The following is a 22943-nucleotide window of genomic DNA, read 5'->3' as shown; positions in this document are numbered from 1 at the left end:
ATGTAGATGACTTGTTTATTTCAGCAAAATTATAAATTTGAAGTAAATAGAGTGATCTTTTCCCAAATATTTTTTTTTCGTGCAATATATCCCAATCTTCTCTAATCTTTTCATATTTATCAAACTTATACAACAAAATATTCGGATCGACAAAATTCTTTTTTGAATGAAAGTTATGTGCAAAAGAGGGCGTCTAGCAATAACAACATTCCCCTAACGTTCAATGACAATCGACTTGGAAAGTCCATATCAGGACCAATAAAAATGATTTACAATTTCGATAGCCTAAGCTTAAGTGGAGACAGACCTGAGCGTGCGTGATCAATTCAGTATTAGTAGAGCTGACAATGATTCCACAATTAATCTGCACTCTAGTGCTGGCTCAAATAGCCTTCGGTAAGTAATGGTAACATGTGATTATAAGTTTCCTTAAGCGACCACACTCATTTCCCAAAGCTGCTCCACTGGATAAAGAGCAAAAAATTGTCAATGGAACGGATGCGTCCATTGCGGATTTTCCGTTTATGGTATCGCTGCGCGGTAGCACAGGACGTCATTCGTGCGGTGGCTCCATCCTGAACGAGTTATGGATCCTAACGGCGGCGCACTGCGTCAACTACTACACCACACCGTACCTGCAATCGATCCAGGTGGGGCGGTCCGAGGTTTCAACCGATATTGATGATTCCGTGTATCTCATCGATGATGTGATTATTCATCCGTATTACGATGCATCCAACAGCTACGTTAACGATGTAGCGTTGATTAAACTGCGGAAGCCGCTGGAGTTCAGCGACACGGTGAAACCTGTCACACTGCCAACGAAGTACGACGAGCTGGACGGGACGGATCTGGACGTTACTCTGATCGGTTGGGGCCGGCTGGAATCGGATGGAGATTTACCGACGACGTTGCAAAAAGTGGACTATTCGGTGGTGCTGAACGATGAGTGCAACCAGCGGCATTCGAACCATATCTATCCGAGTCACATCTGTGGCGCTACGCCCGGCGGTGGCAAAGGGCAGTGCAGCGTGAGTGATGATAGAGGTAGGAGTTAATGGAAGCAGCTTAATCAGTGTATTTTTATTTTTAGGGTGATTCGGGAGGTCCTCTGTTGCATAACGGAGTCCAGGTCGGTATTGTGTCGTGGAGTATTAAACCTTGTACCATTGCTCCGTACCCTGGGGTACTGACGAAGGTGTCCTACTTTATTAATTTTATTGAGGAGAATATGTCAAAGTGATAAGATAAAATGGCAAATAGACAAAAAATTAAGTGTAAAAAAACGTTTTTTGAAAAATTGAAGATTTTATCATTCTCAAGAAATCCTATTAACAAATTAAAAAAATTTGTATTACCTAAATATTGAATTTGTATTAGTGCATTAAGAAGAATATCAAAATTATTTTAAAACTAAAATCGATAAGTTTTAAACATATCGCGTTTTAAATTTGTTCTGTTTCAAAAACAGAATTTTCGAAAAGTGAATAGTTCGATTGAAAGGAGTCTTCGTCGAAAAGTTTACTAATATCTATAGCCAATTACGCAACAACGACCAAACCATTTTTTGGTTTCAGTCTGGACAAGATTACTTTGGTTAAGTGTTTGATAATAACTATACACAGCTCTCAAAATGGAATGCCAGCCTGATAGCACTATCGTGATTGACAAACGCATCGACACCATTGGTGTACGCCATTTTGATACTGATATGTAAACTAGATCCGTATCTAATCGTGTACCTAATCCACTTGAAACTAACAATTTCTTTTACGTGCTCAGCAAGATAAGTAATATTTTCTAGCAGCGAAATCTAGACTTTAATTGCACAGGTCATATTTTAATTGCAATTGCATATCGCTCTTAGATATGGCGTGATAAATAGAACAGTAATTGGAGCTAGTGCACTTGCATACCCTCCTAAAGAAGTTTGGTTGTGGCTAATACTTTCAGAATCCCTTTAAACTGTAAAAACTCACTTTCAGAGTAATTTTAAGTTTTGGTTGCAAGTAGCCAAAATAGGTGACACGTGTAAATAAAGCGTGTGCTTTAAAATAGTGACAAACACAAATATAATCGCCAAAAATTCATTTTGAGTCGAACTTATTTCAAACTTTCAGAGAATAAATTATTGGATCTCCTCTCCTAAAGCGAATGTCCACACTTTGACATGACTTACAAGCTTTTGGGCAATGTTTGGACCAACTTCTTTTGATATTTTTACCCACTGTTTCTACACATCTAGCTTGTTCTCCAACACGTTAGGTGTTTTTCTCAATCGGAGGAAGCTCCGACGAGTCTGGTGGCTCTACGCTTTTTGATACAAAAAAAACACATTGTTATCTCTTTACCAGTCATTGTAACAATGGCCACGTGTAGCATCGGGATACTGGATTCAAAACTCGGTCATCAGTACTGAATTATTCGAAACTTTCAAAGAACTAATCGATAAAAAGTATAATCAGAAAACGGCGATCTCTTGGCTTTTTTGAGCAATTTTGCCGTTAGAGGATTTTCCAGGAAAGATTTTGGAATATTTGGACACCTTGATTGTGCTCCGGTTTGGGGTTGAAAGAAACATTCGTAAAGAGACTGCAGGAAGCCGAAGCATTCATTTACGGCGTTAACGACCTTTGAGAATAGTCAAAAGGGAGTTTCCTTACTAAAAGTTTGAAGATATGAAAGAAGAGTTCCTTATGCGCTTGGAACCGATCGTCATACTTCGATGAAAGGACTTTTCATTGTTTAATTTCCACTTTACTAAGGAATAATTTTAATAATTTTCAAGTTAAAGTTTGAAAATTAAGGATATTTGACGGAAAACACCAGCGTATTTTTTAATTCTGAATAATTTGGCAATATCGGTATGTTGCGGCAGAAAGCCGCATTGTAATCCATCGCAGTTAGCGTCTATTGTCCAGCCGAAGCTTGTCACAAAACGCTATTGTCCGTTCAACTAAACGTGATGCACAAAGGCTATTATTCTGACCATGTAATAAATCTACCGCAAGTGTATAAAAGGCGAATAATAAATAGCAATCAATACAGTGCACTAGCAACCACCGCTGTTGGCGGAAGGTTGCCGTAAGATAAATCTAGCGTTTTATTTTAGTGTGAAGACGTCCAGTCCCGTTGGTAATCGGCCCCCCTAACGACGATCCGGAACATTGGTGCCGTGACCAGGATTTGCCCTGGCACAGACAACGTTTTACCAACGGGACTTCAGTTTTATCGTTCGTGCTATCGGTTCGCGGCAACACGTGATATTTTCGACGCTGAATTCGTGACTTCAGCAACATCTTTTTACTCGCGGGACATCAAGTTCGTCGACCGTGTTGCTGGCTAGCTGCTAGAGGTGGAACATTTGGTATGCGGACAGTGGATAGTTCCTGTTCGACGTTAGTTGTGTTAGCCGTATTATTGCAGGTAGTGCGGTCTGCAATCGTTATCGGACATTTACGCTTCAACTATGCCGGTGTGGGTGACTTCGCAGCCGCCTAGCAATCAATTCCCCCAGCGGAGCTATGCCGGTGTGGGCGAATCGCAACCGCTTAGCAAGATACATTCAGCTCCTGAGTCCCCGGTTCTTGGATTCAGCGTAGTAGTAGGAGGGCTGTACAGCACGGAAGCTTGCAGCATCCGAGAATGTATTAATTCCTGGAAGTGGTCAGTTTGCGGTTCGAGAAATTCGTCTGGGAATGCAGGCCTAGGACTACGCATAGTCAGGCTTGGATTGCGCCGCTGTGACCAGCGAGCAATTACCGTCCGCGTCGTTCGCCAGAAGCTGAATTCAACTAACCCACTGACATCATCGTTCATCCGTTCCGTCTAGATGTGATCATCTGTTCCTCCGTACGCCATAGTGAAAAACCGTTGGTTTTGGTGGTGGAGTATGTTGCGGCAGAAAGCCGCATTGTAATCCATCGCAGTTAGCGTCTATTGTCCATCCGAAGCTAGTCACAAAACGCTATTGTCCGTTCAACTGAACGTGATGCACAAAGGCTATTATTCTGACCATGTAATAAATCTATTTACCGCAAGTGTATAAAAGGCGAATAATAAATAGCAATCAATACAGTGCACTAGCAACCACCGCTTGTTGGCGGATGGTTGACGTAAGATAAATCTAGCGTTTTATTTAAGTGTGAAGTCGTCCAGTCCCGTTGGTAATCGGCCCCCCTAACGACGATCCGGAACATTGTGGTGCTGCTTTACACGCAGAAGGTCTCCAGTTCGTTCCTGGATGGAACCACCAGTCCAGTCCCGTTGGTAATCGGCCCCCCTAACGACGATCCGGAACACGGTATTTTAAAGGCCCAGACACAATGCATACGGATTTTACTACGTTGCGGCAATTTGACAGTTTTTCCATGGGTTTTCTGTCAAATATCCGCAACGTAGTAAAATCCGTATGCATTGTGTTTGGGCCTTAACAATACCGTGATACCGGTGTTTACCAAAAGCGTCCTATGCCGTCCGACCGCCCTGCTGCGAACCTTTCTTTGATTTATTATAATTTGTAATACCACCCGAGTATTTGCCGTAATCCGCACTGCTTTTCTTTTCTATAATCGCTATCATGGTCACCGAAATGAGAGGAGCGGTCTTCAGCAAAATTAGCCAATTCCCAACCTTCACATACGTCCTCCAGACCTTTACGTTTGCATCATTACTAGAAGCCTTGTGGCAGCGGGGGAGGGGCAATTTACTCTAAATCAATCAAAACCCAAATAAATGGCAGGACGAGGTTCGAAAACAACGGTCGCCTCCCACTGATAGTCACTATTGACGGCGATGACCTCAAGGTGGTTGTTGAGTTCATATATTTGCAATCTCTGGTTGCCGCTAACCTTCCAATTGCTTCGAGGGGACGAAGCTGATCTAACAAGACAGTGGTCGTATGCTCGAATCTCGGCTGAGAGAGGCTGTTAGAGCAACTGTCCTGTGCTCTGGAACAACTGGTTGAGCAGTCTGTTGAACAAAAACGGAAGCTCAAGTTTCGAACACGGAATGTAGCAGCTAGGCTTTGCTGTGCCTAGGATGAGACACTCAGGGACACTTGCCCTACATGATATATAATAAAATAATTTCTCAATGTGCAATCCGGAATATCTGGAGTGTTCTCTTGGCACTTTTGTAACATCTGACAAGTATTTTACGAGGCCCTGTATTTCGGCGATAAGTAAATTAATAGGACACCGTCTCTAGTTTCTAAAAAAAGGAACAGACAGTTCTTTTGAGAGTTCTCATAAGAGAATACTAGAAACAATCAATGTTTGCCTGTTGAATGCAACAGATGTCGTTACTTTGTAACGCATATTGTACATATTGGAAACAGCCCAATTTCGCGCGGCAATAAATTTACTCAGCGAAGCAACAGTACTCTCTCATGCATCTCAGTTTTATTTATGTTTATCGTTAAACATATTCAGCTCCGGGCTCTCGTATGGTATCCAAATCACTTTGCCGGGCTCACGGAAGAATGGTAGTAAGATGCTATGGAGAGGTATAGGAAAAGTTTGTTTTTCTTCAAAATTAGAAATTAGGTAGAAGTTATGAAAATTAAGCATAGTAACTGTACAATAAATAAAATGTGATTACACTCAAGTCTTTTTTTACACGGTTTGTTTTTTCGATTACACAGGAACCGTACAACTTAGGGACCATTTACAAACTACGTAACGAATGTCGGGCCGCTCCCAAATGTATTGAGAAATAAATAAATGGTCCCTAAGTTGTCCCGTTCTTAATAATCGAAAAAACAAACCGTGTAAAAAAAGTATTTGAGTGTAGTGATTGTTTTTTAGGTAGGTGAACATAGATAAGCGAGAAATTTTGATTTTACTACCACTAGAAAAGCAACAGTTCGTGTGGTATCTTATTGCAGAAATCTCAAGTCCTATTTGAACTTTATTTTTAAGTCCAATTTAATGCCCAATTTAGTATAATTTTAAGTAATTTAATTTTAATTTTAATAAATTTTAATTTTCAATTCAATTTTTGGAGTTGAATTGCATTGAGTTCTAATTTAATGTTTGAATTCATGTCCAATTCAATTTCCCGTTTTAAGTTCCATTTCAAGTCGAATTTTATTCCAATTTCACCACTGATTTAAGGCCCAATTTCAAGTGCAATATAAAGTCCTATTTTAAGTCGAATTTCATATCTAATCTAATTCCAATTTGAACTTTAATGTCAAGTCCAGTTTAAAGTAAAAATTCATTTGGAATTGAAATCCAATTTCAAGTATAACTTCATGTCCCATTTTACTGCCTATTCTGGGACGAACTTAGTTCCAATTTCAACTATGATTTAAAGTCTAACTTTAATTCCAATTTAACTTCATTTTCTAGTTTAATTTAATGTTCAACTCACGGCCAGTTTCTAGTGCGACGTTGGTCCAATTTGAAATTGGTTCCGATTTGAACTCTAATTTCATGTCGCTAATTTTAAGCAAAATTGTAAATTCAATGTTAAGTCCGAATTGAAGTCTAATTTCATGTCTGATTTCAAGTTCAAGATTAAGTCAACTTTCAATTCCAATATCAATCCCAATTTGAAATGCAATTTCAAGTCCAATTTTATGAGCGGGTATTATTTAAAATCAAATTTCAATTAAGGTTTGTTTTTTAAATTCAATCTCAAGTACAATTTGAAATGTAATTCCAAGTCCAATTGAAGTCCTCTTCGAGTCTTATTCAATTCCGATGTCTCCTCCAATCACGAGTCCAATTCACGTCCGATTTCCAATTTAGTGTGTCACTTTAAAGTTCAAGTTAATTTCAAGTCAAATTCAATCCCAATGTCAGCTCTGATTTCAAGTCCAATTTCAAATCCAATATGGCGTTCAATTTTAAGTCAAATACTAAATTCAAGTTAATTCCAATTTCATTTCCGGTTTGAAGTTTAATTTTAAGACTAGTTTAAAGTGAAATGTCATTTGGAATAGAAGTCCAATTGACGTCCAATTTCAGGTACAACTTAATGTCCCATTTTAAAGCCAATTTCGGGACGAATTTAATCCCATATTCAACTATGATTTAAAATCTAACTTTAAGTCTATTTTAACTTAATTTTCATGTCCAATTTAATGATCAATTTCACGTCCGTTTTGCGACATTGGTCCAATTAAAATCCAATTTTAATGTATAGTATTGAGTAAAATTGCATATTCAATTTGAAGTCCAATTGAAGTCTAATTTCCGGTCCAATTCCAAGACCCAAGCAGCACAGTTTTAGCACTTCTAGTTGCATCAACCTATTTATAACCAGAATTAGTCATATATCGGTTGCCACTTTGTAACAACTACTTTGTAACAGCTGTGTTAGTAGGGGAATAATTCCAAATTAAACTTCAAGTACAATTTCATTTCCGATTTCGTGTTTAATTTGATTCTAATTTCTCCTTAGATTGCAAGTCGAATTGAGGTCCAATTTCAAGTACAAGTAATGTGTCAATTCCGATTCAAAGTATAACTTCTAGTCCAATTTAATTCTATTAATTTCAACTTCACGTCCAATTTGAGATCCAATTTCATGTTGCTAATTCACATGAAAATTCCAATTTCACTCTGCAATTTTACTTAGCAAATTAAATTTTAAGTCCGAATTGAAATCTAATTTCATGTCTGATTTCAAGTTCAACGTCAAGTCCAAGATTGAGACGAATTTCAATTTCACTCTCGAGTCCAATTTAAAATGCAATTTAAAATGCCAGTCCAATTGAAGTCCTACTTCAAGTCCAATTTCATGTGCGATTTCGAGTATTATTTCAAGTTAAATGTCAAGTTTAATTTCACGTCCTTTCTAAGTTCAGTTTCTTGTCCAATTTAATATCCGATTGAACTTTAACAATTTTTAGTATAATTTAATTCCGATTTCTCCTCTGACCGCATATCCAATTCAGGTCTAATTTATTGTTTCATTTTAAAGCTAATTTCTAGTCGGCTTTGATCCCAATTCCACCTGTTAATTCAGATCATTTTTCAATATAACGATTTTAAATTAAATAATAAATTTAAGCTAATTCCAATTAGAATTCCGATTTGAAGTTCGATTTGAAGTCTAGTTGATAGTGGGATTTCATTTGAAATTGAAGTCCAATTGTGGTCCAATTTCATATGTAACGTAATGTCCCATTTTAAAGCTAATTGCGGGACGAATTTAATAATCCTCAATTTAATATCCTTCACGTCCAGTTTCAAGTGCAATGTTGGTCCAATTTGAAATCCAATATCATGTCTAATTAAGTAAAATTAAGTAAAAATCAATTTTAAGTTCAAATTGAAGTCTAGTTTCATGTCTGATTTCAACTCCAAGATTAACTCAAATTTCAGTTCCTATCTCGATTCTAAATTGAAATGCAATTTCATGTTCAATTGAAGAAGTTTGAGAAAAACGAAAAAGAAGAAGAAAAGATGGCTGAAAAAACAAAATTTTGTCTTATTTTTCTTTTTCCTTTGGCTGTGTTTTGTTTACAAAGCTCAAAAGTTATAAAAGTCTTTGTCAAGCTCCTACCAACAAAACAAAAAACAATTTGTTCCAATACGTTGTATAGTTTCTGAGAAAAAGGTACATAAAGTTTGAAAATCGTAGTTTTTCAGGAGCGGCGTTTTATTCCAAAGTGGTTGTTCCACGCTGCTGTGGAACGCTTATGTATATGATCGTATTTCGGCCACTTCTCTTGGTCGGATCATTACAAAATTAGTGTCAAAATATGCGGAAAAGACTGCAGAATCAAAATCTGAAATAAAAAAATAATGAAATTTTCAAAAGTTTTAGTCGTTTATGTCCCCTTAAATAGCAAATTCAATTTTACATCCTAATTGAAGTCAAATTTCATTTCCAATCTCAAGTCCGATTTGAAATGCAATTTCAAGTTCAATTGGAATCCTACTTCAAGTCCAATTTTATTGTCAACTAGCTGACCCGGCAAACTTCGTACTGCCACAAATTGTACTAAATGGGAAAAGCAAAGCCTTGGTGCTACATTTCGCATTCGTAACTTAACCTACTGTTTCCTTTTTGAACGATTTCGTGGCCGGCTGTTGTAGTGCAGGACGGCTGCGGGGCTGGTGCTACGATCTTATTGCCTTTTACTGCCTCTCTTAGTCCGGATTCAAACACGCGACGGCTGGTTTGTGAGGCTAATGTCGTATGCACCTCGACGCCAACTGGGAATCTTTTTTTTAACTAACTGTCGGAAATTATAAATTTTGAATGTACTCAAGATATAATTTAGGTTTTGCAATTTTGAGAAGTTTAGCCTTTGGTAAAATAGTTAACTGACCTCAGATTTTCACAGAGCGTCTGTTTCTTGCAGCGGTGCAGAACCATTGGTTGGAAATGGCGATCTTTTCGCAAACTTGGAATTGATTGCTAAGTATCCGTTTGAAACATGTGCAACATTTTTGGTAAATGCTTTTGGTAGCGTTTAGCTATATCTGCTGCGGTTGACCGTTTAATGATATGCAATATAGACATTCAAAACTTTCTGACAACACAATAATTTTCACCACCAACTACATTATAATTGTAGCTGAAATGTGTGATTGTTATGTTAAATGTTATGTCAAAGATTTATTTTATTAGCCTTTGTGCATTCATCCCATTATTAGTTTGTAATTTTTATGTTTTAATTTATTCAGCCATTTTTGACACCTTTGAGCATATTTCCTCTATCACATTCAGAGCTTCGTTTCGGTTTTCACGGTTATTTTTAAGTCTAAGTTCGTCATTCTGATATGTATCCGATGTCAGTAGTCATCAGATTTTTAATTTTATTTGATTCATTAATCGATTGGAAAGAATTGGACTGCCGATTTTCAGTAACTGTGATTCTCAACCAACTAACTCTCTAAGTATTACCGAACCAAAAGTTTCTAAAATTTCATAAAATGTATTAAATGTTAGATTGTAAATATAATTTCTAATTGGGCTCTTCAAACATGCGATAATCCAAATAATAAATGTAAGTCTGCTCTATTTCTTTGGTATTTCACTCGCCAAACAATTTACAGTTTTGTTCTTTCAAGTATTCCAATTAGAAGAGAAGTGAGCCAAAAGTTATTAACGTTAATTAAATACTAATGATTCACTGCTTTTGTAAAACTTCCATACATATAGTTTTACTGCACTCTTGATTCACTTGACGGTCAGGTCATTTCATGACTCAAAACATTAATTGGTAAAAATGCATTAGATATGTATCCAAATAAGAAATACGTTCATAAAATTGGTTATAGCAAGATAAAGCATTACTATTCAATATGCATTGAAGTAATTTCGACAGTCAACTGGAGCAAGCAAAGTGGGGTGTTTCTAAAGCCATTAAGTTTACTTATGGAAAAGATAATCGGATGGCTGTCGGAATCGGAACTGTTGGGTAGTGGTGGGAGTTGAAATATCAACATGAAAAAAATTGAACATTCTAATGGATGATTGCAAAAAATTTATGGATTTGGGAAGATTGCCATTTTCAAATAATGATATAGCACAGTTGTAAGGAACACGCGTTCTGTGAAAATTCAGTGGTCAAAGTTACCTGCCATCATTGACACGTGTTTGGTTACCACTGAACAACGACCATGACAACGACGCTGCTCGATGGTACGTGGTGTTTTTTACTTTTCCCCGATAATAATCGCAGTAGCCTAAAACATAGCGTATACGACAAATGGCGGGAAAAGTAAAATATCGGTTTTTTACTATTTTCCAGCTTTTCGCGTAGATTTTCATTATTTCATTTTTGCATATAAACCTGACGCAAGCCAAAACACACCAACTGGAAAAAGAATTATGCAATTCCGTTCAGCCGTTCATGAGTTTATCCCTTACAAACAAACGCACCAACTTGGTTTTATTATATAGAGAAGATTCCGAGCATTATTTCAAATCAAATTTCAAGTCCAATTTAAGTTCCGTATTATGTCCAATCTACTATAATATATGATTTTAAGTCCAATTTCGAGTCTTATTTAATTACGATTTCTCTTCCGATCGCAAGTCTAATTTGGTCCCAAATTTCGATTTGAAGCTTAATTTCAAGTCTAGTTGAAAGTGAGATTTCATTTGAAATTGAAGTAGAATTGAGATCCACTTTCAAGTACAACATGATGTCCCATTCTTAAGCCAATTGCAGGACGATTTTAATTCAAATTTCAACTTAAATTTAAAATCTAATTTACCTCTAATTTACCGGAAGTTCAGTTTAATGATTCCAAGTCCAATGTCAAATTCAAGATGGAGTCAAATTCCAATTCCAATTTGAAATGTAATTTCAAGCCCAATTGTGGTCCAATTTCATGTCCGATACCGACTTTAAGCTAAAATCAAATTTCAAGTCCCATTTAAGCACAATTTCATGTCCAATTACAAGTTCTGTTTATTGTACAATTTCAAGTTCAATTTGTTGTCCGATTTTAAAACCATATTCAAGTCGATTTGGACTCCACTATGGAGCCCATACCGCGTTGAAATATTCTAGAATTGGTGAATTACAGCTAGAACTTTAATAATTTTACATTTTCCTACACTTTCGTTTCCTAAAAATATGTCTGTTGAATATGTTTGTACTTTCCTGCTGAATTCAACTGAATTACATTGTTTGACGAACAGGATAAAGAGAAGAGGGCTCAGATGAGAACCTTGTGGAACTTGTGGAAGTGACTTGTGTAGGTTTAGAAAGCATTCTTTGAAACCGAACTATCTGTTCATGTTTTGCGAAGTATGACTTGCTGTATCCAGTTTAAAAGTGTTTTCTCTGTTCCATATTTTCTCAATTTAAAGGGTAGTAAAGATATATCAATTTTGCCAAACGCTTTGATGAGGTCAATGTAAAGAGCTTCTACTTTGTCTCCACTGTCTAATGCATTCAGAATGACAGTCATAAACGCCAAAAGAATTGAGGTAGTTGAGCAGTTTTTCTAAAAATCATGCTGTTTAGATGTATACTGGTGTTTTCATTTTATTATTGACAATACATGATATAATGGTAATTCCACAATAACTGCGTATGTCATCCAGTAGCAGTAACTTAAATAAATCTTCGTTAACCAAACTACGTATGAAAGAAAAGTGTATCACTTTTTAACTTTACATTCTGAGCTTGTCGTGAAAACCTGGAAAACGAGTTCAATAAAAAAGACACTTCTAGCAAACCGTAGATGGCGATATGTGTAGAATATTTTTTGTATTTTTGTTGCAGAAGACTACGAACAACTCTTCAAAGATTCTATCACACATCTTCCGGTGATAACGCGTCAATTTGAATTTTCTGTTCATCCGGTCCGGAACAAGCATAGCGTGTCAACATTGAGCGTCCGACAGAGCGCCTTCGTTGCACACCTCACATATTTTCCAGCTGCCGCCATATCCATATCCGAAAGCAATGCATTCCCGGTGAAACCGAACGTAGCATTTTGTTAGTATTTACCATAGCTCTCTCGCACTGTCGTCACCACTCTATCGGTTAGGCAGTACTTGAATATGCGCCCCAAGCCGCCCCCCCGTACGGTGTGTAGACCTAATGTAGCCCTCATTCAACACACTCGCTCTCGGGGGTCTCATTAGTGAAGCCCTTCATTCGGTAAATGTAGGCAGTGTGTTTCGGACCACATCTGAAGAGGGGGAAGTAAATCAAGTCCGGTCGAACTACACCGCCGCCGCACCGGTGTACCACACCAGAAGAGCGCAAATCCTAAGGTCCCCTTCGATTGCAGCGGGAAAATGCCGCAACAAAATTCCAAGGAAAGCGAAATTAACTGACTTTCCCACCTCCCATCGTTGATGGTTGCTTTCATGCCCTCCGCTAGTTGACCGGACCGGCGTGTGCCGTGCCGTGCGGTGCGGTTGGTGAGCGTCTATCGAAAGGGAAAATTATTGATTGCTATTGGATAATGAGATTTTTCCTCTGTTTTCACGCGTTCGGTCAGTTCACAAGTGCGGCTCATTAAATTGATACAGCTGTGCGCCGGGCATGCACGATGGGCTGGAAGACGGTCAAAAATGTTTAAACCTAAAAAACAGCTGATGGTCCTTTCTTTGGTCAGTAGCTATGGCACAGAAAGAAAAGTTCAAAAGTTTTATTTCTCATACTCATTCAAGCGCGAAAGCTTATAAAAAAATCAAGACATTAAAAAATCAAAGTTGACTCGCTGTGCTGCGCACAGGAAAGACTGCAAGCGACGAACTCCACAGCCACGAGTGCGGTCGCAGTTTTGTCCTACCGGTACATGAAAGCGAAATCGATCCGCGGTTCGGGCAGTCAGGCCGAGCGAGCAGCCTGTGCTGTGGTGCGGTTAAACTTGAAATCGATAGTTAAAATCGCTGAGCGCACAGATGTTTCCAGACAACTGGCAAAGGGAAAAGCAGATTTATGTGATGTGGTCAATGACGCGATTTATGGCGTTTTTTCTTCCTAAAATGGGCTTGAGGAACTGCAAAGATTGACGAGTTGTCCGGTTCTCCGGTGTGATGCAATATACCGGTGTGCAGTGACTTTGCTGACCGGCATAGATTAAGCAATTCCGAAACTGCTTGTTCGTACTGTGTTCAACTGTTCATGACTTATATGTTGCTCAACAGTTTATGACTTGGACTGCTCTGATTGTCTAGTCAAGTACAGCGTACTTGTACAGTTCAATTCAAAACAAGACAAAAAACTTTCTCTGCTACCCATAAACGTCGTTTTATTTTTAGAGTAGCTAGTTTCTATTTACACGCTACCACATACCCTCTCATTTTACCTAATTATCAAGTCAATTCAGTTCCTAAGTTAATTGCTTATTATCTTTTGTAAATTTTTGTATTAAATATCGATAGTACCCAATTACCTCTTTCAAGTTCACTAACACAGCTTACTAATGATGGATAATTAATTTTGTATACGACCATGGGGAACTGAACGACAATACTCTGTGGCAATTTTCTACAGCCGCAACCCCGTTTCAGGCTGAAATCGTGAACCAGGTATTAAGATGGCAGAAATTGTTGTGATACAATTTATTTCAGCTGTATTTTGAAATAAAGATTCCAGAGCAATTCACAATAACATAGAATAAAACATTTATTTGCCATTTTTCAGGAAAATTTAGTGAATAACCTCTCTTTTTTTACGCGACAACACTTTAAATTGAAACTGCCAAATTTGGTTACTTTCTATTCAGTAGAAAAAAAGTTATGGCCAGTTGTAAATTGCTGCAATAGTTTCGATTTCGCCCTTAACTTCGCTTTGAACGGAACGAACAGCTGTTCGTATCTTAAATATATACGTTTGAGTTCTTCTTGCAAGGCGTGAATGCCAGATTATGCTTTCCAGGCCCACAAAACCCCCAAGCAACCTAATAGAACTTGTTGATGACGCACTCACTTTGCACTCGACGTAGGTCAGTGCCAATGATAAAAAAGCACAGGTTAGGCAGATGATGGTTTAGTATTGGAAAAAATATTAAAAAATAGCACGTGTTTCGTATATATACAGGAAGAGCAATCAAAGCGATCGGGGATTTCGTCACAACGTTTGTTTTGGTAACCACCGTTTGCAGAATTCAAATATCAAATTCACTCAAAGTTCCACTGGCTGCTAAAAATGCGATCTACTCCTATCTAGACACGAAACACTCTGGGCGGATTGGAAGGTTCCGCTAGTTAAACCGGAATTATTTTTTTGGAAGTATTCGCTCGTTGTCCCGGACGAAATCGTTTGTCATGATGGTTCAGCGAATCGGTAGCGTCTATTTATTTACCAGACCAGGTAAAGGTTTATTTACCAGACCAGCTAGAAATGAAGGATTTTTTGGCAAGTTCCAAGACACCTATCACGTCGTGTGCTTTTGGTGTTGAGTGCAATCCGATGAAGGATCTCGATTCACAGTTCCGTGTGATGGGAAGGGAAATTTTTCAATCATCAACCAGTAAAGTATGTATACAGATTCGAGATTCCTGATAACTGTTGTTCGGGAACTAGTATTAAAGTTAAAAGTAAAGACTACAAAATCGGAGATTTCTGACTTCTTTATGGTGGCTGTTCGAGAGACTATCGGTTATCGTTCCAATCGCAATCATACAAAAAAGATCTTTTACTGCGAATAACTCGAATACTTCTATATTTAGTTAGGAAACATAACGAAACTTTCGACGTTGTGACGTGGCGCTTGTTACCATCAGAACTGCTTACTATGTTTTCGTTACCAATATATTCATGTCCCCTTTTCCTCCTAACCTGTCTATCTATTATCGTTGGGTCAGTGCCAGTTTCGCCCTTTTGCACATTCAGTCGCGATTGTCAGTCTGACGGCCTTTCTCGTCTCAGAAGTAGAGGTAAACAAAGTGTGACATAAGAAAAGTGAAAAGTCATTTAGAGGTGAAATAAGAAAGCTGAAAGTTGATAGAAGTTAAAAGCTAAAAGTTCGATATATAAAAGTAATAAAATTAAAGTGCTTAGTAAACGGGAAGTTTTTGAAAAGTTAGAGATAGTAAAAGGTAGGAAGACTACTATAAATAAAAATATTTGAAATAATACACATTGGAAATTGTGAAAATATAGGGCAGCAAGTAAGAGAGTTGGATAGTCGGAACAAAAGAGGCCTAACCTATAGAAACGGAACACTAGAAATGTAAGCTAATTGAAATATAAACTAAAATTTAACTAATTAAGAACAAAATTGCAGCTTTAAAGCTCTGCAGCAGTAAGCATTACTGAAAGATCGATGTCTTACAGTTTCCCTCCCAAAAGTTCCGCCAACAGAACTTCTCGGCAATAGAGGTTTTCCGTCAGATCATACCCCTCCTTTTCTAATTTTTTTTCTTGAAAGTATTTCCAATACTAGTGACAATTGTGCACAAATATTTTTTTTCATTGATTCTAGAATTTACTGCGATTCTTTAAACAATGCAAAATTGCAAGAATGTTGAGTTTCTTTTCACCAAATCACGAATGTTGAGTTTTAAAAGATGCGTTTCGGCTGCATTGTTTATCAAAATTTTCAGATTTTCTGGCAGCATTGCACAACATATTTTGACATGTGTGTATCAGCAGCTGAGTGAAAAGGGCAAAACGAAAGAAAAACTAATAATTACCTTCTTTTTCGTTTCGGGTTTTGCTTGGCATAAGAGTAAAGAGTGGCGCAAATGGTTTCGAAGTTGTGGTGAAAATAGAGAACACTGGTACAAAAAAGTGTGTAATACATAGGAGAAGTGACGAGTTGAAATTAAGGTATTTATTTTTTTTCCATTTTTACAGTAGTTAGAGGCTTTAATCAAGAAAGTTTTACATGGCTATCATTTCTAAGAGTCCCGTAAATATAATTTGTAAAAAAATTCAAAGTCATAAAGAATTTTCCCTGTTGCATTAGCAAAACTATGCCATATTGAGCTTGGCGAATTCCAAAGGTTTTTGTCTGCCTTCTGTGAGATTCGAATGAAATCAACAATCCACTCGAATTCTGCGCACAGTTCTGTGTCTCACCGTGCAGGTCCATATTCTCGTTTATAGTTCTTTTCGCTTGATGGTATCATAAGCAGCTTTGAACTCAGTTAATAAATGTTGCGTGGGAACTCTGTTTCACGAGCTTATCGGAGGATCTGCCACAGCGTAAATATTTGATTCGTCCTTGACCGATTTCCACAAATATTTTCGCAATTAGTGATAGTCAGCGGAATATTGTTTGGGAGAAGGTTTTCTTGGCGACATTGAGAATGGTGATCGCACGATAATTCTCACGGTCCAGTTTGTCGTCTTTCTTGTCGATCGGCTAGATTACCCCATCCTTGCACTTTTCCGGTAACTGTTCAGTATCCCAAATTTGTAGAATTAGCAGTTGCAGACAAGTGACCTGCTTTTCCGTTGCCTTATTACCGAGCTCCGCTTTGATGATATCCCAGATAACACAACGTATGTCGTATGCATGTCAATATTGCATTGGAATTGCATATTGATTAGAGTATGTCAAGCCGAAGTGAACAATAAGTTAGTTTTGCAGTCGTACGTGTCCTATATAACTCATGATTTTGAATTATATATAAATTCCGAAAATCGCGTGAAAAACCCGCGTAAAAATTTCGCGTAAAAACAATCGCGTAAAAAGCGACTTCAGTGTATTATTCTTCGTGATCGCCTTGTTTCACAAGCAGGGGCGAAAAATTAGAAAAATAAAGTGACAAAGCCTGCTCGTCCCATCAGGTCAGATTCAGACGACGTTCAGACTTACACTAATATAATATCTGTGCTTGGGGAGCACGCCAGTGAATGAGATAAAGTCTTCTCGCTTTGACAAAATTTCTTGAAACTGCTATACACCTAGACCAATTTGATGTCTGCGTTAGAGAAGTGCGCCAGGGATGTGCGATACTATATCGATACCAGAGGTATCGATATTTCGTTTCAATATATCGAGTATTTGGCATCGATATTTTGTTTTCCAATATTATCGGGCATCGATACTCGAAAAATATCGTAAAATGTAAAAAGTTAGTTGGCACCCTCATTTCGCCACTGGCGATGCCAGCAGCGAAAGATTTCGTAGGCTGCTTCCTGCTCGCACTCCTCGCACTCACAGGAAATCTCATGCCGAACTGTCAACGCGTGAGTGTTGACAAAAGCACTAAACGTTTTTCTCACGCAAAACCCTGAACAATGCTGGCATGGCCAATTCTAATAAATCTGAGCGGTGTTTACGGTGTTCGCTGTTTTTATTTTGTTGGCAATGTTTGTGTCCTAACACCTAAAGTAAGGAAAGGAAAGGAAAGCAAATGATTGCTGCCGTCGTTCTACAGAAACTTTCGCTATTGGCGATACAGTCATACAGTAGATTTCCTTAGTACTGGTAAGTTTAATTATTTCCATAGTGCATGGAGCGTTTTGTTTTCATTATTTTATTGCAGGATACTTCGTGCGTTGTCGTCATCATTGGGCCAGGATGGCTTGTGCTGCTTCAAGTTCAAGTAGTCTCCATTCAGCTCGATCTCGGGCGAATCGCACTTTCCCAGGCATCCCCACTGAATGCAGGATACTGATGCATGCAGATGATTCAAGTTTCGAAAAATGGATTACTGTCTAGTGTTTTTTTGGTTATAATCAAGAGAAAAATTCCAGGATAAGTACCAGGATAAATCAACTTTGGGAATGACTACATATTAGAATGAACCGAAAATTTTAAAACTGACAATACGAAAAAAATATGTGCCATTTAAGTGACCATTGAATAAAATTATTTTGTTCAACTTGTTTCGCGTTATAGTTTTAGAGTAGCGGATAATTCTTATGCTCAATTATAGAATGGCATTCTACTAGCTGCCTAATGGATATTTCGTCCAACATTAAGCAGCCTAGTAGCCTGAGAACGGTAATCATCGATCTTTACTCTTAGAGGAGCCAAACTTTTATTTGTTAACCCGGGTTGACCGTCCAAGCTCTGATACCATTTTATTATGGTACGCGGATCTGACAAACAGTTATTAAAAGTATTACATACGATCCAATAGGCCCTGGCAGATAATAATGAAAATTGGTAGCCAAACTTTTTAACTCATCACTGTACCCCCGGTCTGATCGTCCGAAACAAATTTCTTGGAAGAGTTCTTTATCCGAAAACGCCTTATAGGAAGAGCAATGGATAAACATGAACCAATCGAATAAAAAGTTTTATCTGCTGCATCATAAATCAAACTCTTCTTTTCTAAATCGCGAATGATTTCTTTCAAACTTTTTTACTTAACCCGACTCCTGGTATTCTTAAGTTTTTTTAAATTAATACCAAGCGGTGTTGAAGTTTTGAAAGAATAATTTTGCTCACCTTTTCTGATAAAAGGCTAACATCGAGAATATATCCGGGATATCGAAGTCTAGTAAAACAATAGACAAGAAAATTCTAATCGTGTTCTAAATCAATTTTTGAATAGTTATCAGAAATAATACCTCTGTATAACATTTTTCTTTTGCGTTCCTTCGATGCTGCCCTTTGGTCACAGTCAGGATTTTTAGGGTCTTTTTCGGATACACGAAAGTTGGCTGGCGAGTCTAGCAGACTATAAAAAACAGATAGAAATGCAATAGAGCATAGTCGACGGGATTTATTCGCATAATAAAAATCCGTCAATGAAATGCTTAGAACAAATCCGAAGATTATCGATGCCGACAAACTTAATAGTTTTATCGTCTTTACATCGATGAAGGATTTCCTTAAACCACTTTCGTCGCAATATTTCACTTTTTGGAAACCTAAAACAAATAAATATGAATATTTAGTTTATTTAGTACGTATAGTTAGCCTTAATCATACAGGTGCATTGAAATGCGCAATACTGAACTTGTTGTGCTTGATCCGGGTGAAGTTATGCCGTCACACGTTGGAATGCAGCAGCTTATTTTACCCATTTTCACTACATACTTTGCACAAAAATGAAATTAACTGTGAAAAATTACTAATAAAAGTAAATTTGTAACTAAAACTTTGCAACTTTTTTTGCTCGATGCCTTACAAAACAAACTGCAATAATAACGAAAAAAAGCAAAACGTCGAGCATGACAGTTCAATGTTGATACTCGCGATACTGGCCGATTTTATTTACAGATTACAGCACATTCCCTTGCTTCTGCTTTTGGGACTTCTATGGATTGAAAAAATCGAAAGCATTGGAATTTCGAGTCGATTAAATTCAACCGTTAGTATCCGTCAATGACGACGGATGCGTACATTTTCAAGGCGCTTTTTCAATGACGTACCGTTGCGTAACATTTTCAAGGCGCCTATTGCGCACACATCGCGTTCTGTGACAATGAGGTTTAAAAAGGTGTGGCAGATGAAGACATTTGATGGTATTAATAGCGAAAAATCAGAAAACGACGTCAAACTACAAAAACAAACCGTCGGACAATGGGGTTTGTTTTTGGAGTTTGACGTCACGCCTCGTCGTGATTGGTCGATTTACGATTCCACCCACACCATGATGAAATTTCTTCATTGCACTAACACCACTTAACCAACATTGCCACACCTGTATATATCACGTTGGTTCTGTGATGCGACCGATAAGACGTTTTATTTAAACGAACTCGCGCATTTAGAAGAAAAAAAAAACATACATCACTGACTTTTCGTTCCGTTGACGGATGCCAACGGTTAATAGGCATGAGAATCATCGTGTGTACTGTGGAACAAGGACAACGTATACATTGCGTACTCTTTTTCTCTTTTTACTTGTTTTGGAATTCGAACGGTGTGCACGCGTTTCGCTTTTCGAAGTGTTTAAATTTAAAACTTAAATTCGTAAATTTATCGTCTATGGCGCCGACAAAAAGCGGAGTTTGGGAGTTTTTTGTTAAAGTGGACGGAAAACGTGCAAAATGCACGAAATGTGCAAGTCAGAAGGAAGTATTCCATTCCGGGAATACTAGTAATTTATGGAAACACATGGAATTATACCATGGGGTAAAAAAATCGACGATTTCAAATAAAGCTAAAGAAAAGGTAAGTCAATTACAGTATTGTCCTAAAGTGTTTTAATTTGTTATTTTTATTTACAGAGTTCGGAATGCCTCAGAGCTGTACACAGCGCGGAAAGACCTTCGTGCAGCAAAAGCATTACTGCTTCAGATTCATCTCAGGCAATCGGAAGAGCAGTCGATAATTCTCAACCGACATTGGAAACGGTTTATTCCAAGAAGAAAGCATACGGTGGTAAGCTTAATTTTTAGTTTATTGCGAATGCGGTTTCTATCGTTTATTTTAAATTGTTTTGTGTTAAAGAGAAAATAATGTATTATATACATTTCGTTTTACAAAAAAAGTACTTTTTTATATTATAAAAAATACTTTGCAAAAGATAAATAAGAACTCTAAAACAATTTAAATTTAAATATAAAGCAACGTAAAATTTAAAATGAAAGTAATAGGTATTCCGGGAAACAAAACTGTATGACAGAAGAATGATATATTAAAACCCCCTCTTATCTTTATATGGTATACTTTAAACGTGCGAAAAAACGTTTCCACACGCTTTTAAAATAAATCATTTAACAGTGATGAATTTAACAAAAAAAAGTTTAACTTTTATTGAGCAGTGACATTGAATTAAACCATAATATAAGCATAATGTTTACAGGTGTGTTACAAACTACGTTTTTCTCAATTCTAATGTAATTAATTTGTTTTTCAAATCTTGAGCGAGTAACTTACAATCCTATTCCGTGTTTTGAAGAGAAACCTTGATTTTAGTACAGTAACATGACTGTTTTTTAAAACTAAAGATTGGGAAATTGAAGATGTAACCAACAAAAGGGCGAATATCGCAAATGTAAACAAACCGGGTACAGCAAAGAATAACTCACCCGTTTTGTTTACATTTGCGACATTCGCCGTTTCATTTTCTATTTAGAATTATTCAAACTTCCTCATTCCATTATTGTTTGTAATTGTTTACCCATTCCATTATCCTTTAATCACCTATGGCTTTGTAAAACTAACACCTGTGTTGCTACACTTATTGGTGATTACTCACTTAAGCACCGAATAGGTTTATAAGTTACAAGTGAAATACGTATCAGCGGGTTATTTTTAGTAAATAATTTGTGTTACAAAGTATTCTGTTGTATAAATTATGTGCACTAAACATTACAGTGAAGTAAATTTTTTAAAAGGCGATAATTTAAAATTGCAGAAGGTGGCGTCCGTTCGAATGAACTTCTAGAAGGATTACTTTATATGGTGTGTAAAGATAACCTTTGCTTATCAACCCCGGAGAAGGAAGGATTCCGGCATTTGATGAAGCTGACGGTACCGCTTTGGCAACTTCCATCTCGTAAAACATTAACAACGCACATGGAAGCCACATATGAGGTAATATCATCGTACGTTCGAAAGCGTTTATCGCAATTGCCTTCGGTATGCCTAACAATGGATTGTTGGCAAGAGAGACACCAAACCAACAGTTTTTTAGGTGTAACAGTTCACTATGCAGAAAATAGCGAAATGCGATCAAATGTGCTTGGCGTCTGTCATTTATTTGAGTCGCATACTGCTGATTACCTAGAAGCTAAGTTAAGAGAAACTTTAGAACTTTGGGATATCGATGTAAAAAAGATAAGTCTTATTGTCACCGACAACGCTGCAAACATAACCAAAACTTCTGTGCAAGCATTTGGGAAGTCGCGGCATGTGCCATGCTTCGCACATACAATTAATTTGATTCCTGCCAATTCGTTAGGATTCAAACAAATAAATAGTCAACCTGTACCCCACGTCCCCGGTATCCCGGAACTCTTGAAAAAATTGAAAAACATCGTAACGATGTCGCACAGAAAACAAAATTTTTCCGATGAAATTAAAAGGGTTCAGAAAGAACACGGTGTTGCTGAAGGGCAGCTACGACGTTTACAACAAGATGTGCCAACTAGGTGGAGTTCAACATATACCATGATAAACTCATATCTTGAGTTGTTACCAACGGTAACTCTAGCCGCACTAAAGCATTCTGAAATAGAACTGCTAACGAATATGGAAATTGCCACTATTACTGCTGTCAAAAATGTGTTGCTGCCATTCGCCCTCGCTACAGAAGAAATATCCGCAGAGAAAAATACCACAGCCGGCAAGGTGATTCCAATGGTGCAAATGATAAATAATGTAAGTAAATCGTTCGGAAGCTGATGGCGATACGGGTTCAATATGTTACACCAAATATTTTTTAAATATGTGTTTCTTTTTTCAGAAAGTACAAGCCGTGGAAATACCGCCGCATGATGAGCTTGCAACAAAATTTAAAAATTTTGTTCTAAAAGAATTAAAAACACGTACTGAAGATATTGAAAATAATATGCCGCTTGCGTTAGCCACGCTCTTGGACCCACGGTTCATGTCATTCAATTTCCAAAGAGCAATGTCTGTAGCAAACGCAAAGTCGCTCCTCCAGAAAGAAATTATTTATTAAAATGCTTCAAGAAGAGGCCG

The 22943-nt window shown here is 37.5% G+C and overlaps 1 protein-coding gene across 1 annotated transcript; it reads left to right on the top strand.

Annotated features, from left to right (window-relative positions):
• The first annotated feature begins 347 nt into the window (after positions 1-347).
• Positions 348-1243, top strand: LOC128736618 (chymotrypsin-1-like). The gene is made up of 3 exons (XM_053831106.1): positions 348-396; positions 457-1031; positions 1094-1243. The coding sequence occupies exons 1-3, from the start codon at positions 348-350 to the stop codon at positions 1241-1243; spliced, it is 774 nt and encodes a 257-aa protein (XP_053687081.1).
• Positions 1244-22943: the final 21700 nt, after the last annotated feature.

Source organism: Sabethes cyaneus, chromosome 2 (assembly GCF_943734655.1).
Source record: "Sabethes cyaneus chromosome 2, idSabCyanKW18_F2, whole genome shotgun sequence".
Classification (NCBI taxonomy): domain Eukaryota; kingdom Metazoa; phylum Arthropoda; class Insecta; order Diptera; family Culicidae; genus Sabethes; species Sabethes cyaneus.
The sequence above is the reverse complement of the archived record's forward strand: the minus strand, read 5'-3'. Positions and strand labels throughout refer to the sequence as shown.